Source organism: Barbus barbus, assembly GCF_936440315.1.
Source record: "Barbus barbus genome assembly, chromosome: 31".
Lineage (NCBI taxonomy): Eukaryota > Metazoa > Chordata > Actinopteri > Cypriniformes > Cyprinidae > Barbus > Barbus barbus.
This window is the reverse complement of record NC_136759.1, coordinates 28,658,373-28,679,092: the sequence shown is the minus strand read 5'-3', so window position 1 is coordinate 28,679,092 and position 20,720 is coordinate 28,658,373. Positions and strand designations below refer to the sequence as shown.

The 20,720-nt window shown below is 40.3% G+C and overlaps 1 protein-coding gene and 1 long non-coding RNA gene across 5 annotated transcripts in view; both read right to left on the bottom strand.

Moving 5' to 3' along the window:
- Window positions 1-307: 307 nt before the first annotated feature.
- LOC306851000 lies at window positions 308-3,981 on the bottom strand. The gene is made up of 3 exons (XR_013782464.1): window positions 3,681-3,981; window positions 1,705-1,775; window positions 308-1,471 (listed from the first exon to the last, which is right to left on the bottom strand). It is a non-coding gene; the product is annotated as an uncharacterized lncRNA (long non-coding RNA).
- Window positions 3,982-6,147: 2,166 nt separating this feature from the next.
- cep295 (centrosomal protein 295) overlaps window positions 6,148-20,720 on the bottom strand; it is a 40,328-nt gene continuing 25,755 nt past the window's right edge. For all 4 annotated transcript variants that reach the window (XM_079386997.1, XM_079386999.1, XM_079386996.1 and 1 more), the window contains exons 17-31: window positions 20,497-20,655; window positions 20,250-20,278; window positions 19,675-19,771; window positions 19,414-19,584; window positions 17,465-17,584; window positions 15,158-15,258; window positions 14,761-15,088; window positions 14,597-14,695; window positions 11,210-11,598; window positions 8,045-8,194; window positions 7,905-7,977; window positions 7,645-7,827; window positions 6,985-7,075; window positions 6,723-6,822; window positions 6,148-6,302 (exon numbers count right to left, since the gene is read on the bottom strand). In XM_079386997.1, the coding sequence (XP_079243123.1) occupies window positions 6,267-6,302; window positions 6,723-6,822; window positions 6,985-7,075; window positions 7,645-7,827; window positions 7,905-7,977; window positions 8,045-8,194; window positions 11,210-11,598; window positions 14,597-14,695; window positions 14,761-15,088; window positions 15,158-15,258; window positions 17,465-17,584; window positions 19,414-19,584; window positions 19,675-19,771; window positions 20,250-20,278; window positions 20,497-20,655 (2,126 nt within the window). In that variant the 3' untranslated portion in view covers window positions 6,148-6,266. The remainder of the gene's footprint in view (window positions 6,303-6,722; window positions 6,823-6,984; window positions 7,076-7,644; window positions 7,828-7,904; window positions 7,978-8,044; window positions 8,195-11,209; window positions 11,599-14,596; window positions 14,696-14,760; window positions 15,089-15,157; window positions 15,259-17,464; window positions 17,585-19,413; window positions 19,585-19,674; window positions 19,772-20,249; window positions 20,279-20,496; window positions 20,656-20,720) is intronic.

Here is a 20,720-nt window from a genome sequence, read left to right as displayed (position 1 = left end):
TCGCTCATCCTGTCTGCTTCAAAGCAGTGGAAACTGCTCTAAATAATAATAATAATAATAATAATAATAATAATAATATAGCAAACAAAACACCTTCCCTATTAGCAACAGATGTTTGCTTCCTGGAAGAAATCTGATGAAATCGTGAAGCATGCTGTTATGGGCATACGTGATGTATTTTTACTGTAAAATGTTGAAACATTGTTGCAGCTTTTAATCTTTAATATAAATTTAGGGACATCCTTTTGGAGTTGTTTGACAGTCAGTATTTTTCTTTTTATGAAACATGAGCATCTTTTTTAATTCTGTAAATGCACTCCGCTTGTCTAATCCATGCGTGTCCTCTTCCCATTCTTTTGCTGGATATTTCTCACCTATAGTTTCTTTTATCTGCACTCTTTCCTGGACTTTTTTTTACCCATTGGATAGCATGGCTTCACACATGGCTCTACGATTTATGTCTTTATTATCAAAACACAGATACTGCGCCTGTCATCCAAACATCACATAGCATGGGGGAACTTTATTCAGTGTTATTTGTCAAATGCTTTTTGTTGCTCAGTGCACAGCGAGTCATTCACGTGCTTCGATGGCTTATCGATTATCACGAGCGATTCAAAGTTTACTTCAGGATGTCAGTGGCTTGGTTTGATGCTTTGCTAGCGATACTAGAAACACATTAAAAAGAATCACCATGCGTTCGCTTGTACGGTGGCTCTGAACATGATTGACACGTGAGGTCGTATTTATTTGTTAACGTGTGAAGATCTCGGACAAACATTTTCTGGATGAGGAGCCGGTGTTCTGTCGATTTTTCCTACCTTATCAGATTTTCCTACCGTAGCGCAAAATTACAGCTATATCTATCGATCCATCCTCATCAAAAAATCCTACTGCGGGTTTCTGCTTCGCGCCTGTGACTACGTGAAATAATTAAGTGTAACTTTGCTGTAGATTCTTATTAGGCAATGATGTAGTCTATTTACACTGCCAAGAACATAATCAGATTGTGCTGCTATAGAATAAACGGGTAGGATGATTTTTGTTTTTAAATCTATAGTTCCTGGACAGATGTTACAAACTCACCCTAAAATCAGATGATAATATAAATTTGAATTTTATTGAATATAAATTTGAAAGATTAGTTATTGAGATTATGTATAATAACGCAGAACAATATGAAAAAGATGAAAAAGTCATGAATTCATTTTAAAGTTTAAAATCATACACCACAGAGGCACATAATACAAAATATGAAAAACAACAGCTATTATTAATAGGAATATGAACTAAATAAGACCACATAGTGCTGCAGAATGATTCGATTCAAGTCATACAGGGAAATACTCTCATAAACTCTTAATTAATTAATTTGTTCCCCACACATTTTTTACACAAACACATTTAGGCTATTCTTTTTGAATTTGCAACATTCAAAATGTGCCCATCTATTGCAGCTCTCACACTGTACCTGAAAATAAAATTGATGAATATATTAGTAAATTTGTATATCTAAAATATAAAAATATATAAAACTTATATTAAATATTAATATATAAAAGTATACATATTTCAAACTTTGCAATTAATATGATTTGTTTTTCATTTAAAGAGCAAAACATTTTTTTAAAAGGACAATTAATTACACACACTGAAAACAACAACAACAACAACAAAAACAGTAGTTTCATGTTGTTTGTATACCATTTCAATCATGCTTTTGTTAGGATCGTTTTCCAGCATGCTGCAAACCACACAGTACTCCTCCGCATTATCTATAAACAAATTTAACATTAAATTGTTACATATGAATTAATTGGGCGATCATATCATAATGCACCATGTCAATATACACATCATGAAAAATACAATCTCAGATGTGTTCTAAAATGAAAATAAATCACTCTTGCATTACTTTCTGCCACTTTCAACTTATTTTCTACAGCTCAGCACACACACACACACACACACAACCATCACCACTGCCTTCACTCAGATGAGAGGCAGCATGCAGTGATCTCCTGCTCTCACACCATCAGGTGTTATCAGTGGTCTCTCTGAGCCCATCCTAATGCCATCCAATCTGATCATGCCACATTAACGACACTCAGATTTAAGATGTTCTTCTTAAAGACCCCAGGGCCCGTATTCATGAAGGATCTCAGTGCTAAGAGATGCTCCTAGTAACACAATTCTAAGAAAATTCTTAGAAATGTAGGTGTTTCCTCTTAAAATTAAAGAAAAGATCCTAGTAAAGACAAAAGTAATTCAGAAAGCATCTTAACCCTTAAAAGAGGTCTCAAGGTCAAACTTGTTAGGAGTACGGACGAGGACTTTTAAGAGGCTGAAGAGTTTCTTTAACAGCGGAGAAAATGAACGAAACATGAAGAGAGAGAAGAGATGTGCTGCAGACCATGCATGAGAGTGAGTTAATAAGACACTACACATCAGACCGTGCAGGGATCGTGTTTGTGATGATCTTATTAGAGACATGCTAACATCTCAGACACCGCGCAGATATGCCATAGCGCCAGAGATGGACGTCATCACCACATTAACATATCTGCCAACTATACAGCAGCGATGATTTCAAGAATATTATAGTTTAGAATTGTTTAATTAGTTTTTATTTTAATATCGTTTTCAAATTTCAGTTTAGTTTTAATTCGTTTCATTAATGGTTTGGTTAGTTTTAGTTTAGTTTTTATTTTGTGAACATTTCTATTTAGTTTTTATATATTTTTGTTTTAGTTTTAGTAATTATAGTTTAACAGAGTTAACGGAACACTGCCAGTGTAGACCAAACCAAGATATTTAATTTGAGCAAAGTTGAATGTTTGCAGTTTACTTTAACACGTGTGCAAAACTCTTAATAATGAAAATAAAATCATTATTTACAATTAAAACAAAAAAATATGTAACATATGTATAGAATTTATTAATTCATGTTCATATTCATTCATATTGTAATCTTGTTTAATATGCCAGTAGTTTACAAACAACAAGCTAATCAAGGTTTCCAGAGTTAGACAGTATCAGGCAATTCCTAAGAGCTGAATTCTGCAGGACAATGGCCCTCCAGTGCTGGATTTGAGGAAACATGCCCTGCATCCCAATGTGCATACTATCCACCCTCTCTGCCCTAAATAGTAGGCCTATTAAAAATGATTCATATCAAATAGAATTTAGCATGGACAGTGTGCACACTGGGACGCAGGCATGTTCTTTGCTATCGTCATTGAAACTGTATTTTTGTCCATCTGTGTTTAATGCATTGGATGTTTTGCACACTCCTGTATGTCCGTCTCTCCCTCTATGAACGAGGCTGCTTTCTCTCCTGCCTCATTACTTCGGTTTCTCTCTTGGAGCGGTTCGTCTGAGCAGGTGAGAAAGCAGCAATCGCACTCGGGTGCGCACCAAACAAGAGCACCGAGACCTCCTGAAGAGGCTTTCAAATAGTGATGGGAAGTTCGGATCATTTTACCGACTCGGACCTTTGAGTCTCGTTCAGCAAAATGAACGAATCTTTTTTCGAGTCATTTCGTTCATTTTAGCAAAATATAATTCAAATGTTACGTGTTACTTTCCAAACACATCTACTACTTATGCAAACGTTTATCACACTACAAACAATACAAAACTATGCTATAAGAAACAGAAAATATTGCTTAATTGTTTACCTGGGTCTTTAGTCTATGATTAGCGCACCACCTCTTATCTGACAAGTGTTCGGGTTTGAGTCGTTCGTTCATCACGTGACAGCCCCATACGCTTAACCAATGCAGCGTGAGCCGGAAAGAGAATTGATTAGTTCTTGTATATCGAGTCTCGGGTTTGAGTCGTTCGTTCATCACGTGACAGCCCCATACGCTTAACCAATGCAGCCTGAGCCGGAAAGAGAATTGATTAGTTCTTCTATATCGAGTCTCGGGTTTGAGTCGTTCGTTCTTTTGTCACGTGATGAACGAACGACTCAAACCCGAGAATGCTGTGCAATGCGCATGCGCGACTGAACGAATCACTCCCCGAGACGACTCGTTCTTCTCGAGTCACATTAAAGATTCGTTCAAAATGAACGAATCGTTCAAGAACGACCCATCACTACTTTCAAACGAACCCTGGAGCGGTCGCGATCCGACCTTAAACAGACCCAACCGCAAGAAGAACTGCGCATTTTTGGACTAAACCAGCTGCCGTAGTCAGCTGCGCGGTGCATTATGGGACGAGGAAGTGCTTGTTGACAGTTTGCAGTTTAGCATGGCAGGTCGCGGACAAACTCGGGGTTGTGAGCATATATATCTATGGTTGTGAGGAGGTGCGGAGCCTCGAAATAGCAGTGTGCTGTCTGCTGCATTTTACTCCTGTCTTTGTTTACTTCCGGGAGCACCGCAGGAATTTCCCCGCACGCTCTTTCTGACCAATCGAAAAGCAGTTTAGGGAACGCGTTCAGACACGTCTAGCCAACCAGTGAAGCGGATGTGGTCACGTGACTGCATTAGGTTTGTTTCAGCTGGCTCGGACCACAGCAAACAGTGTGGTGTGAAAAGGAACCAAAACGGCTAAAAAATAGCTAAGGTACAATGTATAATTGTGTGCCTTTGGTCCGGACCAACTGAACCGAACTACAGATGTGAAAGCACCTCAGAATCGCTAGAAACACAGGCCCAGGCCCCAGCTGCCAGGGGCCGGAGAGCGCTTGCACTAGCAGCTACTGGCCTGTTTTCTACTCCTGAAGAACAGCCTGCTGGCTCACAGGGGCCTTCATCATGTTTATCATTTCAGACTCCATTCAGGTGAAGAGTTCAACTGGAAAACTCATTTCAGCATTTATTATTTGGTAACCACTAAAACAAAAACAGCTACAATCATACATTTATTTCTAAAATATGCGCTATATCATGAGTGCATTATTTCTCCTAAACCTAATATTGCATCATTATGCCTGTCTGAATAAATCTAATTTGGTCAACAATGTCTGGAACTGAGTGAAAGCTTTTGTCAGTGTTTCTGATTCAAAATGACTTCATGAAGCAAGTAACACGAGTGAAAGCTACTTTTCAGCGTACTTTGTGTGAATATGGTCTCTATTCACACGATCAATGTCATCTGATTAATTTCAGAGTCATCTGTCAATCTCAGTCCCTCTGATATCATCTTATTTGTGCTCAGACCGTGCGTATCATCAGCCGTAGACACAGATAGACCCAGATAACTACACTATCTGGACACAAGTATTGGGACACCTGTTAATGACTGAATCCAGGGGGTTCAAGCAGACCCATTGCCACAGGTGTGTAAAATCAGTCATTTATAAACACCGGATGTGACCAAACATGTCATTCTGAAGAGCTCGGTCAATTCAAGTGAGGTACTGTGATCAGATGCTAGCTTTGCAAGAAGTCCGTTTATTAAACTGGAAGCGTTTAGGAACAGCAGAAACTCAGCCATGAAGCTGAAGACCACAAAATCCCAGAGCGGGTCACCAAATGAGGTGCATGGAGTGTACAAGTCTCCAGCGCTCTGCTGATTTCAGATCGGAAGAGCTCCAAACTGCCACGGGCATTAATAGCACAAAAACTGTGCGGCAGAGCTTCATGGAATGGGTTTCCATAGCCGAGCATCTGCATGAAGCCTCACATCAAGTACAATGTTAAGAGTGGGATGGCGTGAGTAAAGCAGACAGATACTGGACTCTGGAGCAGTGGAAACCTGCTCTGTGAGGTGACCAATCACACTCCAGTTACCTGCCTGACTGTACTGTGCCGGGAGTTTGGTGTGGAAGAACACAGATCTAACACCTTTGGGATGAACTGGACTGGAGAATGAGAGCCAGGTCTTCTTGTCCGACATCAGAGCCTGATCTCTCAAATACTCTACTGGATGAAGGAGCAAAACATCCACAGAAACACTGCAAAATCTCATGTAAAGCCTTCGCAGAAGAGTGGAAGCTGTTTTAGCTGCAAAATGGGGACCGACTCCATATAAATGGCAGTGTATTTAGAATGCAATGTCCCTGCTGGTGTAATGGTCAGGGGTTCCATTACTTCTGTCCATTTCATGTTTAGAAACACGAGGTTATAGTTTCTCAGTAGGTTTTAGGTTGTCTTTCAGCATATCACATTACATTGACAATCACACTGATGACTATTAAATTAAAATATCGTTTTACTTCAAATACACAACATACAAACATAGAAATATAAATGCTTGACACTCTAAAATCTGATTGAGACTAAAACAGCAGCAATGAAGCTCCAAACACATCATCAGTTCAGCTTGGCCCTCAGTTTCTCCAGCGTCTTCTGCAAAACAAAGAGGCACATAACACATCTCATGAGGTCCATATCGGTTTAAAACACAAGGATCGTGCTCAGTTATAATTCAGCCCACAAGCAAAGAAATAAAGATCCTGATGAGGCACATATGAGGTGTGTGTGAAACCTAAATCAGATGTCTCGGCCTTGAGCTGCAGTAATTTGCCAATTCCTGTATGACAGTTCACCTGAGGGAAATCAGTCACTTTGAAGGGATTTGTGCAGACATCTGGACTATTTCACCTGAGGAATCTTCCTGTGTAAGGGTCAGTGTAACCAAACCATCAGAAAGAGGTTTTGCATGAAGTTTATTCTGGTAATTCGTGAGACTCGTGGAGTCATGAGATCTTGAGCATCATGTGTTATGGTGTCTGTGCGTTTCTCCGATGTCCTGCTCACACATCTCACCCTCTGGAAGTCTCTGGCCTTCTCCCGGTTCTTGGCGTACAATTCCTGACGGCTCCGCATCTCCTTCTTCTGTTTGACTTCCTCTAACTGATTGTACAATCTGGAAGAAAGTTCAGCCATAAACCTTTCAATCCAAAGCCAGAACTACACAGCAATCTGTTTCATGAGATGCCATAGATATCCCATCATTCCATCTGCTCTGCTCTGCAGCTGATTGGTCAAACACGGAGCAGTAGCATCACTGTAATGCTCACTCACTCACCTGTGTGTGCGGTGGTACATCTCTGCCTCCTCACAGCGCCTGTGCTCCTCAGAGCAGATCCGCACCTCAGCCACGCTCTTCAGTCCGTCAGCTGTAAGCAGTATGTGTGTGTGAGACGTGTGTATTCAGCTTGGCAGAGTGACATTCGTCATCTACAATACGTTACATTTTCTAAATTAATTCACATTTTGAAGGAATAGGTTTAATGAACTAATTAATTAATAGGCTCAATGACTAATTAGGAGTGATTTTCCAGCAGGTTCTACTAGCAGGCTTAGTTTTTTTGCATTTATTTTATAATTAAATATTCAAACTTTAACTCAAAGCATTGTTTATAGAACGTAAAATGCATTCATGCCACCGCTAATCTGCATTAAACTGTAAATGCATCTAAATGCCAATTCAGATGCAGTTCAGTGCTACTTCTGCAGTGCAAAGATGGATTTTGTTTACAGGGCTGTTAAATCAAATGAAATCAATGCAGTGTCCGTAACTAAATTTACAGACTAAATTAGATTTCAACATAAGATGCATAAATCTAATAAGGTTAGCAGAAAGTCTAAATCAGCACAAAAACAAACAAAATATTGTCTGAAAGCAAAATAGTGTAGATGGATACACACTCATGGTTTGGCAATCTGACTGCCATCAACACGTTACCTGTGTGTGGTTTGGGATCTGTGCGTCTCGTGGCTCTGGACACTCTCTGGACCGGTGTGGTTTGTCCAGGCTCACTGTGTCTGGCTCTGATCTGTGCGGCTCTGAGCGCTGATCTGTGTGCGAGACGATCCCGCCGGCGCCGACACTGCTGAGTAGAGGAGCTCTGAAACTCCAGCAGCATCACTGAAACACACACAGAGTCACGTGACGCTCACACTACACTAACACACCTGCATGAGTCCAGCAGCGGCTTCACACACCAGCACGAGGGAACGGAGCCTCCGGCTGCTCTGATTGGCTGTCGTCCTCCACCGTACGGCTCTGTGATTGGCCCTACGGGAGACAGCACTTGTTAGCTCTGAATGACACACATGCAGCAGCTGCACAGACAGAGCCTCACCTCACAGCCCTCAGATTCCTCTTCTCGTGCAGCACTTCCTGTGTGTGGCGTCTGTGTGAAGCTGAGCTCAGGATCCTGTAGTGTCGACTCTGGCAGACTGATGAAGGAGATGGTGGACTCCTCCAGAATGCCCTTCACGTCACCCGCCGCCTGACCGGAGACACAACCACAGTGAATGACCGGCCCAGACTCACGTGACCCTCATCAAATAAACCCAGGATGACCGGACTCGTGTCTCTGACTGGAGACTCTTAGTGTTTTGGACCATTCAGACAACAATGGAAATCATCCTCGTGTCACTGCAAACCTGTATGCTATATCTTTATGCAAGAAAAACACTGGCATCCAAACAACACTGGTCCCCATTAACTGTCATTGTATGGATATAATAATAAAAAAAATAGTTTAACTGCTCTCACTTAATCCCATCAGACAACCTTTGCATTTACACAGATGTTTCTGCTGGAGTCTTCTGTGCTCATGTAAACACAGGTGTGGTTCTGAGAGGTGTTTAAACCGTGAGTGTGAGAGAACTGAAGATGAGAAAACTGATGACATTGCACCACATGTGAATGGTGCCGTCTTATAGTGTGTATTGCATAATTAATAGCAATGCATTAAACTGATAAGATCAACAGTATATGGACACCCCAGTCTAAGATTAGTCCTCACAGATATTGCTGGAATAATCAACCCCATGAATTAAAGGGGAAAATAAAAGCTTACTCATCCTAATGTTTTTCCAAACCTTCAAAACTTTCATCTCAAGCAGATATTATGAAAACTGAGGTCTCTGTCCCTCCACTGGAAGTCCATTCCACCAAAACTTTGACGCTTCTGAATGTTCATAAAAAATAAAGTGACCCACTTCCAAGTCTTCTGTAAAGACAATTTATGATGAATAGATTTGATTGTGTTTAGAGCTCATCAAATATGGTAAACAGAAACTCAAATGTGTGTGAGATGAGCAAGAATACAACTGGCTCTCGCACGTTCAGTTTATCAGATCTGAAGCCATGTTTTAGTGTAATGGACATCTGTAGTGTGAATGAACCCATTAACGCTACACCATACAGAGATACACAGTCTATAGCACAGAAAGCTCTGTAGTCTATTGATATGCTATTGATTTATCCAGCTTATCAGATCAATTAAAGTTTCAAATCAACAGCCTTCGTATCAGTACAGTTTATCTAGGTGCGTGTCTATTTATTCCAAAGGGGTAATATGAGGTTTAGGGCTGTCCCAAAAAATAAAAATAAAATTCAAATGCAAAACGTTGCATTTGAATTGTAGGTGTGCGTCAGGCAGCCTAATCAGTGGCGCACGAGATGCGATGACGATGTAGGTGGGTGTCACTGCATTTTAATATTTTTAGCTTATCCAGTTGAACCCACTGGATACGTTGTTCATTCAAAATACTGTGGAAAAACAGAAAGGCGGAGATGTTTACGTCAAAACTGGAACCAAGCCGTTCACACAGAACGCATATTTATCACATTTTCTAGAGGGACATCCATCACCGTTGCACTCACGTCTCGCAAAAGAGTCGGATATTTAGAAAGCCATTAAAAATTATAGCAAGTTCAACTTTGAAAAAACCTGTTTCAAAACTTTATGGTGGGACGGGTCTCTCCTCATTCCACTGCATCTCATGTTTTTAAATGAAAAAAGTAACGTTACTCTTATTAAACTGTGTATATACTTGATGCTTTGTTTCTAATTGCTTAAGCAATTTAATTATATATGGTTAAACATTATTTTAAACATTATGCACATTTTTCAAAGATAGTGGTGTTATTACTAATCCACGCTTCAAAGCATAAAATATTTTTGCTCGATGCGCACTCTTGTGGCCTCAGGAGAGAAGACAAGCTTTTTTTCCTCTAACTGAAATTATGCCTTAAATTCGAATATAATTCTAATTTTGATAATATTTAGGTACAAAATTTGAATTTAGTTTTCAGCCATTTTGACAGCCCTTAAACGTTGCTAAAAAGAACATTATTTTGTGTATTTGTGTAATGCAATGCGTTTATGCGGTTTAAGGTAAATAAAATCACATTATATTCCACATGCTGTACATTATTGTTGCTCCTCTATGCTCCATCTTTCTGAAACATGCTGATTTTTACAAAGCTCATCGTTCTGAGAAGCGAGGCGTGCTCTGATTGGCCAGCTATCAGGTGCGTTGTGATTGGCCGAATACCTCAAGCGTGAGACGGAAACGTTACCCCCTCACCGTATTGTGATGCTGTGTCCCGGCGCGACGAGACAAAAACAATAAAACCCATTATAAACGAGGCATTTGTTGCATCCAGTGGGGACATAATTACTGATTATAATGACTTCTACTGTGTTTTTACTCTTTACCATGTCTGCATTTGTGATCGGAGAAACAACAAACAACAAGCACTACTCTACGCTGCTCAAAACTCGTGTTTGAATAGTCAGTGGCAGAAACATACTTACAGGCTGAGAGTCAGAAGCACCAGACTGTCCTCACAAAGCTGGAATTGCCCCACTTTATAGAAACAGTCTTTGAGCACAGCTGGCATTGTAGACTACTCTCTCAGGATCAGGACATAGTCCTCTGTAAAATGTGCTGCACACACTCCAGTATTTGGGTTGAACTGTTCTGGAACAGTGTTGTAAACACAACTTAACCACTGATTTCTAGTTGTGTCCTCTTTTGGAAGCCTGAACAAAGTACTTTCACAACGAAACACAGCGTCTCCAGGACATGGTGCCGGAGGCAGCAACAGCACTACAGCCAGAATAAAAATCACAGCCGCTTTCTTTGCGTATACATTTGGACGCTGTTATGAAAATCTCCCCACACCGTGACGTAGATGTGGAGTGTGTTTGAATGAGCCGTTTTAGGAGGGCATGGATGAGTCTTAACTTTTATAAAGAATATCTCTTTGGTTTTGAGACTTTAATCTTTGCAACTTCAGGGATCTTATCTATGCATGAACAGCTTGTAACTCTCCAAAGAGAAAGGAAAACTTGAAATCGCATCACATGACCCTTTAAACTACAGAAAAAGGTCTTAAACCTGCACACTGACTGTGATATAGTGTTGAATAGTTACATGTGATATGCAGGATCATTACAGAAGCACTGTGTTGGCATGGTGAGGTGTTTGATAGGGTGAGACTATACCTGTGCTCGTTCTAAGAGCTCAGTCAGTGCGTTTCCAGCTGACAGGTGTGAGGTCACTTCCTGTGAGGGTAGCTGGGGTGTGAGGTCAGGGGAGCGTGGCATGAGGCTCACATCTGCGGCAGTGAGAGGAGCCACAGTGTCTGTGTCACAGAGGGACTCGTGGGTAAGAGACAGCGCATCCGCGGATATCTGCAGCTCTGACTGCGACTGAAGTGGTGTGTCGGCTCTCAGATGCTGCAGGAACAGAAGGGACTGATCTGTGGACTCCAGCCAGTCATGTGTGCCACACGGTTCTGCTTCCAGCGGGACACAGAGAGCCGTGGAGCACTCTGCGGTCTCATTGGTGGTGACATCAGAGGGCAGAGGAAGAAACAAGTCTGATGCATCATCTACCACAAAGAAAACATACATCAGCTCCACCAACACTAGAACTAACAGTTTTTACATTTAGTCATTTAGCTTCTATCCAAAGCGACTTACAAATGAGGACAATAGAAGTTTATTTAATCAATTTACTAAAATCAACACTCAAAAACTGAGATGGATATTATTTGTAAATCACACACACACACGACCATTTAACTCATTGTTGCACTAAAAATGGTAGCCATTATCACTCGTTTACATGACAGGAATAATTTAATTAAATTAGACATCACTGATAGGTTAAGACAAAATATAATATAATGCATGTTTAGCAAAATGTGCCTCTTTAGAGTTATTTTTTCTAGTGGACTACCAAGTTTACAGTCATTGAATGTCTTTCCTGAGGTAAATCTGATAGTTTACAAGCCATTGTGTTTTACGGTCTTTTTAATATCTTTCTGCATTTGAAACTGACCGATAGATTACATTACTGATTCATGATTGATTAATAAATTGTTCTGTTTCTTCTGATGTCCATTATTTGCTGCTGTAATTAGTAGTGAAGAGGAAGAGATGATTGCGTCACTACAGCCATCTGTCAGCACACAATAAAGAGCAGCAAAACTGCAGTGATTGCTGGATCAAATTAACAGAATTTGAAAGCAGAGGCTTCGTTTGATATCAGAAGAAACCAAATGTATAGTGATTATTGGATGGGAGGCACTACAAATAATGTGTACTGAAGTTATGCATCAACAGAAAATGGTTTAGACAAAGACAGGTTCATTAAAATAGCAAGTGTTATATAGTTAATCTAGCACTAGCATTAATACAGCTGACATGTAGCATATCTATGTTGTGTGCAAATGACAAATGAGTCAAAACGCAACACTGGAGAAGTGCTAATTAAACGTCTCCATTTCAGGCCCTCCAAGTCTATTTCTGAAACTGAACATTCATTTCCAGGACTAATTACTAATAATAACAGTTGGTTTATGGAGAACTGCTCTTTTTTTTTATAAATTAAATCATAGCTAAAGTTTTCCTGTGGATGAAAATCTACCTCAGCTTACGTTCTAAACTAAAGGGAGCCTTTTACATTACTATACAGTAGAATTAACAGAGCCCAAACTTAAATTTAATTCACATTTATTTTTAAATATAATAATCAGCGCTCAACTTAAAATAATAAAAAAAAAAAAATTGTATGCAAATGTTAATTGGACAATGCAGTTTTTAAATTAACTTCTAAATTACAAAATGTATATTTGTTGTTGAAATCTAATCATTTATACAGTGCCTGTCATTGTTTCATAACAAAAACAACTTATTGAAACATACATTAATAATTAAGAGGTAAAATATGAGTATATAGTGTACTATTTTGTGAAATGCTGTTCTCTAGACTTGATTTCTTTAGTGCTCTATGGAGCTGTGGACACTGATGACCAGCCAGAGGTAAAGGACATGCTGCGTGACATTGTTTACAAGCAGTTTTATGGACGTCTTTCTGCGAGTGGAACACTGAGTGATTACATGATGCATGAGATGTTCATTCATGTTTATTTAACTAGTAGTAAAGAGGAAGGGGTGATCGTTTGATCGGAGGTGTTGGTATACAGCGACCGGTCACGCCACAACAGCATTTAATGTTTGAAGTTCCTGAAAAGAATTGACAATTTAAAAGACGAGACTTTGTTTCTTGTTAAAAGTAACAATATATAAAACTGGAAGTTTCCAGTGATGTTTCACTCGTGCAGTGGTTAAAACCATGTTGAACCGAACCGAAAGACCCGTACAGAAGATGTTTGGTACGAATACGTGTACTATTACACTCCTAATAGTTTATATAGTAATTAGGGGTGCCCCCGAATAGTGGACGATTCAATGCTTCGATAGGAGGAGCCTGATTCGACGCCCAGTCTCTCAGTCGAATATTCACAGGGGGTTATGATCATGCCATTTTGGCTATATGAGGGTGCTCAATGTCTGATTTCACACAGAACTACTGGTTTCCTCCCAATAAGTTAATAAACAGCCTATTACGATAATGCTGTAAATAAGAATCTGGAAAGAAAGCAGCTTTAAATAAATATATTAATGTGCGTGAATAAATCCAACCACCCCTATAGATTTAAGCTTGACTTTCCATAATCCGTGTCCGGCAGAGAAGCATCTTGCGGCAGGGATTTAAAACTTTACCTCGACTCAAACTGACACAGGCAGTGAAAGACTGGATTTTTCAAACCGGTATCAGGGTGCATACAAGGTATCTGGTTTATATGTAGGCTATATCGTGCATTCTTCATCTCGTATCAGATGCATTTGGTTGAGTTACGAGGCAGGAAAGCGTTTCATTGTACAGTGATCTCTTCAGTGTGCAGCAGGACAGTTTATTTGCCGTGTTTCTGTGCATTGTTGGTGAAGAACGCATCCACAGGAGTTCATTCAGAGCCGCGCAAACACGATGTATTCGGGGCATTTTGTGCAGACTGTATAAATGAGCGTATTCTATATGAGATAAATGATAAGTTAAGTCCCACTGATTAAAAACCTGCTCTCCGAAGTTTCCTTCTACGGGTCATCTTCAGCGCGAGCAGCTCAAAACAGAAATGCAGAACATTAATAACCATGTCATATACATAACATTATAATGAGAGCACTACTGTAAAAAGTGTTGTGAATTCTTAGGGTTTCGCTGACGTTTAATGTTAACCATCTTTTAATCAAAAGAAAACATTATTTCCCCGCTTGTATCTGCGAGGCGTTCGTTACACATGTTCCCTGTGTGTTAACATCAGTAATTATGACACTGTCCGACCTGACTCTTGGTAATGTATTAATGCCCCTAAACATGAGATTTGCCTATCAGTCGAATATCTGCAAGATTCTAAAATTCCGATTCGACTATGAAAATCCTTAGTCGGGGACACCCCTAATAGTAATATGTAATGCAGGAGTATCTGAGGAACATCTTCACCGCTCTGCCTCATGAGGACTGCATGTTTTTGTGTCATTTACCGTGTGGGGCGTCAGTCAGAGCATCATCTGTTCTCATCTGTGACGCTGACGGCTGGAGCGATGACCGGACCGGACTGATGCTCAGCGCTGTTCCTGCAGCTGAACACACACAAGATCAGTCAGAGAACTGACACCCCCCCTCACCCCCCCGAAGCCTCCATCACCTGTGCTCCGAGTCACTTCCTCTGGCCCATCGGCGAGGACGCTGCTCTGATCAAACACCTGAGACGAACCCATATCTGACGCTTTACCAATCAACCGGCTCAAGGCAGACTCACAGCTGTCAAACTGATCCGATTCTGACTGATCTTCAGCACTCCAGTGTGTGCTTGAGACAGGGCCGGCCCGCTTCTGCCTCATCGACTCGTTTAGGGGTCTGTCCTGATGATGATATGGATTAGCAGGCTTGGTGCCGTGACCCTGCTCGCTCTGTCTGATGGATAACTGATCGGAGAGCTGCTCCAGGATCCGGTTTACGGTCTCGCTCCAGCCCTGACAGGATCCAGCAGAGATTAGCATGGAAAGAGCAACAGAGTCCGGAAGATTAAAAACACACGGTACCTGTGCTCTAGTGCTCTGATCAGCTCGCACTGCATTTCTAGAGGATGAAGAGGAAGAGGAAGAGTCTATGTCTGGATGAGGCTGTAGCGGCTGGAAAACACCTGGAGAAAGAAGAAGACTCTTCAGCACAAAGTATGCTGTGCTTGTATATGTTCTGCTGGTCTCGTGCAGTGTAATTTCGGTCGTCAGCACATGGTGCACTCATTTTTCCGCTTTTATGTGGTCCAAAAAAAAAAAAAAAAAAAAAGAGACCATGCACTAATGAGTCACAACCAAGAGACACCAAAATCTTATGTTAATCATCACCATTTCATTTGTGACTCTCACATGATATTGTAATTTAGCAGATTCACTGCTGCACTTAAAATAAAATGCATTCAAAATCTGAATAAGTGATATCCAGAAAGTCAACAAAGAGTGCTTCCTTTATAGTTCACTGGCGCAGTAAAGCACTTCATTGACACAATATAATGCAATTCTTCCACCAAATATAATACAGTATTCACCTCTTTCGTTCACTTAAATGTTTGGTGTGAAAATTCTATTGTGGCAAGTTGGCTTTATTAGGGGCTTAAGCACTGTTAGCCATCGTCTTCTGCTGGAGTCTACAGCAGCCCACAGAACCGCTTGTGGTAAAGTCTGAACATCGAGCACAGCAAATATGAAGTTTATAACCATCTGTTCAAGGCTGCACATTTTGTGCAAACAGTTTGACCCAAAAAAAACAAAAATAGTCACAAGACTGGCCTTCTTAAATTCACTGCAGCTTACCGATTCAAACATCAGATCATCTTCAGACCATGCCTGCAAAGAAAACCATTGTTGGAGCTGCACATAAATGGAAGACTAAGTACTGATAGCACTGAAATTGCCAATGAATTTAATAGATATTTTATCCAGTATGTGGAAGAGCTTGCTATACGTTTTGAACCTGTACAATTACCTCAAAATGCAATAAATGACACAGCCTCATCCTTTTATATCTCTGAGGTTGATGAAGAGAAGATATTTCAAATTATTAATCAATTGAATAATTCAAGGGCTAAGGATATATTTGGAATGGATACAGTGTTCGTAAAACAAAATGTATATAGTGCTTGTTTGGTAAATTTGATAAATTTAACAATTAGAGAAAGTAAATTCCGCTCAAATTGGAAAACTTCTATTATAACCCCAGTTTTTAAGGCAGGATCAGGTGATGAGGTTCAGAATTATAGACCAATTTCTATACGCCCTGCAATCTCTTACATTTTGGAAGAATTGGTAGCCGAACAACATGATCTACTTCACTCTAAACAGTTTGGTTTTAGGCCCAAGTATTAGACAGAAATGGCAAACTGCTGTCACAGAATTTATTAAGGGAGCTTTAGATAATGTTGTAGGCACAGTGCTTTTAGATCTCAAAGGCATTTGATACTGTGAATCATGAAGTTCTCCTACATAAATTACATGTGTTTAGCTTCTCTCAGCAGGAAATAAATTGGTTTAGATCATATTTAGAATCTCGAGATCAGTGTGTTAAAATAATTCAAGATCAGCTTTACGAAACAATGAAATGGGTCTCCCTCAAGGGTCAAGTTTGGGTCCATTGTTGTTTTCCTTGTCAATGATTTACCAAATTGTTGCAAGCAAACTAAATGTCAGTTATATGCAGATGACAGTCATTTATCAGTATCGGCACAGACTCCACGCTTGGCTGCAGAAATATTACCAAATTAAATGACTGGTGTGTAACATTGGCTGCAAAACAACGGTTTGTCCTTGAACTGCTCAAAAACTGTCTCAATGTGTTTTTCAGTTAGAAGGAAGAAAATTAGTGGTTTACAATTAACATCCATCAAGAGGCAATAGAGACAGTTAATTTTAAATATTAGGTGTTATTTTAGATTCTCATTTGAAATTTGATATGCATGTAAAGAGCTGTGTAGAACAATCAGAACAAATTTGCATTGTTTTTACATGATTAGATGCTATACATCTCTAATAGCAGCAAAGTTATACATGCAATGGTCTTTATGGCTAGAAGCCTATATGTGGAGCATCGGCTGCTTGATATTGTAGCAATGTTATACTGCATTGTCCCTGTTAAATAAACTAATAAAGAAAATAGATTTATGGGTTTTCAACAATTTTGCTTAAAAGAGTCAACAATGTTAATTTTTTTCAATTGGTCACTCCCTGCAGCTCATTTTGTCTGCGTTGTATGATAATTGCTGCTTGCACCTATAAAATGACTATTTAAAACCAACATGTCGGTATGGCTAGCTGATGTAACTGGAGGTCAAAGGTCAGAGGAAGTGTGGTCACCTGAGTGCTCGGTGCTGGACAGAGCTGGTGCTGGACTCTGGGAGTCTCCATCATGCAGTGAAGTCTCCTCCTGGAGCACACTGGACCAGGACTGAGACGCTGAGCTCGTGGTCACCGCACCTGCACACAGCACACCTGAGCGTCTGGGCTTCCTGCACACATCTCATACGCTACATAATCTAGGGCTGGGACAATTTCCAGATCCATTCATTAGAATTTAATGTTTTGCCACCATTTTATTTTTTAGAAATAGAGAAATCGATTTTTGAATAGAAATATTACCAAAGGTTAGAATTAGACAATTTGACTAATGTTGGTGATGATAATAAAGAGAAAAGAGCGATCTGACCGCATGCCTGTGCACGTGATTAACCGCTCACATGTGATGCGCTCATATTGCTAAGCGCCATTAACACAGAATGTGCTTGTGTGTTGATAAAGATGTGGATTAGGAAAAAATGCAAGAAGGTGGGAGTTGAACTTTTAACTTGAGCACTGCGTAGGAATGCATGATATTGGACCGATATCGGAATCGGCCGATAATGACTTTAAAATGTAAATATCTGCATCGGACTGATATGAAAAATGATGCCAATGTGTCTGGCCGATAAGAGGAATACATTAACTCACATGTGCTCAGGGAGTGCTAGTGATTAGATCATATCAGCAGTGTGGCTCATTCTCGAAGCAAAGTTTTCCCTGAATGCTGATTAGATTCACCGTTTTGGATCTGTGCATTTAATCCGTGAACGCATGAACAGAATGTGTTGGGTGTGTGATAGAGTAAACAGTGATAGCACCTGCAGCGGGTCCTAACGCCCTGCTTAGTAAGGAGTTTTAATTCCGTAGGGGGCGCTGTCGGCCTACTTCTAATAAAATGAAAGAAATACACAAAACATTTAGACTGTTTCTGAGTAAATAAAGCAGTAAATGACGACATAAAATCATGAGTACGTTTTGATTTAAAAGGTCAGAAGCTATAGCTTACATGAATATTATTATTTTTTTTAATTCACAAACATGACACTTGTAAATAATTTCATATATACTGATTTATTCATTAATGTGCAATGTTATTTTTTAAACAAATTATGAGCTCTAAAACTCTTTTGCTTTAGACCATCTACAAATGTTATCATAAAATACAATGTTAAGGTTACCACTGCATCTTTCTGGTAAAAAGAAAAATGCAGTGATTAATATATAGTATATTTATAGTTATCTTCAAATCTTCAATGTACTGTCATTATAAAAGAACTATTATTGTTTAATTCTAACAAATAAGTTCTTGTTAAAAGCTAACCAAAATTAAATGATATCAGTATCGGCATCAGCTATCAGCCAAAATTATCAGCAAAAATCCAATATTGTGCATCCCTAGCACTGCATTTTTAGAAAGCCGTTTCATGCATGAGACGCTGCAAGACACGCGAGCACAGTAGACAAACAGGTCCACGTTTACAGAAAAACAATGGAGAAGCAGCGCAATCTAATAAAACTAACTACTGTAACTGCTACTGCATGTCTGATATTTGCTGATCATGGTGACAGACTGAAAGCAGCTGTTGTTTTTACAGAACATTTATAGTTAATAGTCTACTGCGTTTATACCTTCAGTCATTTTGAACTTGACTAAGATTTGAAGCATTTTCCTCCTATTATTTCTGAACATATAAGATAAGTTTGTACAAAATGTAGTTGTAGTTCATGCATCTTTTCTGCAAAGACATTTAACAAGTGATGTGTTTAACATTTACATCATGTTGACAACACGTGTGGTGCACTTGGAATATAGAATTTCTTTAGAGGGTTAATCAAGAAAAACTTACTTGAATCATGTAGTTACATTTTCAAGTTGACTAGTTAAAAATTGATCAAATAAATCGAGAATCGTCAAATGTTCTGAAAAAATTGAGATTTTAATTTTTTGCCATATGGTCTAGACTTACCTGCAGTCCCTCCTGCGTGTCTCAGGGAGGCGCTCAACTCTTTGCTGTATTTGTCTATGATCTGCTGCACAGAGTCTCTCATCTCCTGTGCCTGGTCAGCGGTCATGTGACAGGAACTGGGTCCAGGTGACGGGCCGCACACGTCAGGCTCGAAGCAGAGATGAGACGCATCTGAGAACGAAATGCAGACATGAGCTCTGCTCCAGAAACAGACTGATCCAGATTCATCTTCCAGAACAAACTCTAAATGATCAAACACACCTGACACAGCGTAACTGGGCTCATGCTCACTAGTGGAGTAGCTCCCTGTGGAGACCGTAGTGGACGAGAGATAGTCTGGATCAACAGCACCACAGCGCTAGCAAACAAACAGAGCGGTTTAACACCGTGTACTTGTACAAACACTAAAACACCTCATTTGCTGAGCTCAGTTCAAGTGTAGAGACCTTCATTACTATACACGCGTTACTCACGTGTACATCAGGTGCAAAACACTGTCATCATTGCTCAGACATCCACACACACACACACACACACTCACTCTCACACACACACGCACTCACACACACACACGCACTCACACACACACACACACACGCACTCACACACACGCACTCACACACACACACACACACACGCAAGCGCTCACGCGAACTCACACGCGCACACACTCACACAGCTTCTCTAGCATAATCACTGGTGTGGCGGCATGCTCAGATTTGGCTAGTTTTCATCACTGATCCACACACACCTGTGAACCTCAGATGAGCCGTCAGTGAGGTCATGCGCGTCACATGATCAGATTACCGTCAGTGACACACTGAACACAGTCTTACCTCTCGCTGGTGATTCATGCTGGACGGACCTAAGAGGAGAGCAGGACGAGAAGAGTTTTAGCAGAAATAACCAGAGAAACGGACCATCAAACATACTGGGATTTTACTACAGTATTGATCAACATACAATTGCTTAAAGGAAAAGTGATTCAGATGATAAACACTTCTCTAACAAACACACGGTTTAGTTTTGAAGAGCATGACCGAGCCTCTAGCTCTATTCTGCAGTGGATGTGTGGTTTCTTACTCGCTGAGGCTGTGGAGTCACGCAGGAGCATTTCTCTCCAGGACATGCGGCTGATTCTGCCCGTGACCTGTGACCGTTGACTCGCGCTGTGACCGTCTTCAGAGGAGACGGCGGGCAGAGACACGCTGCTGGACTCGCTCACATCAGTAGACTGCAGCTCTGCAGGAGCCAATCACAGAGCACAGACTGGTCACATGAGGTCAGGCACAATGAATGAAGACATG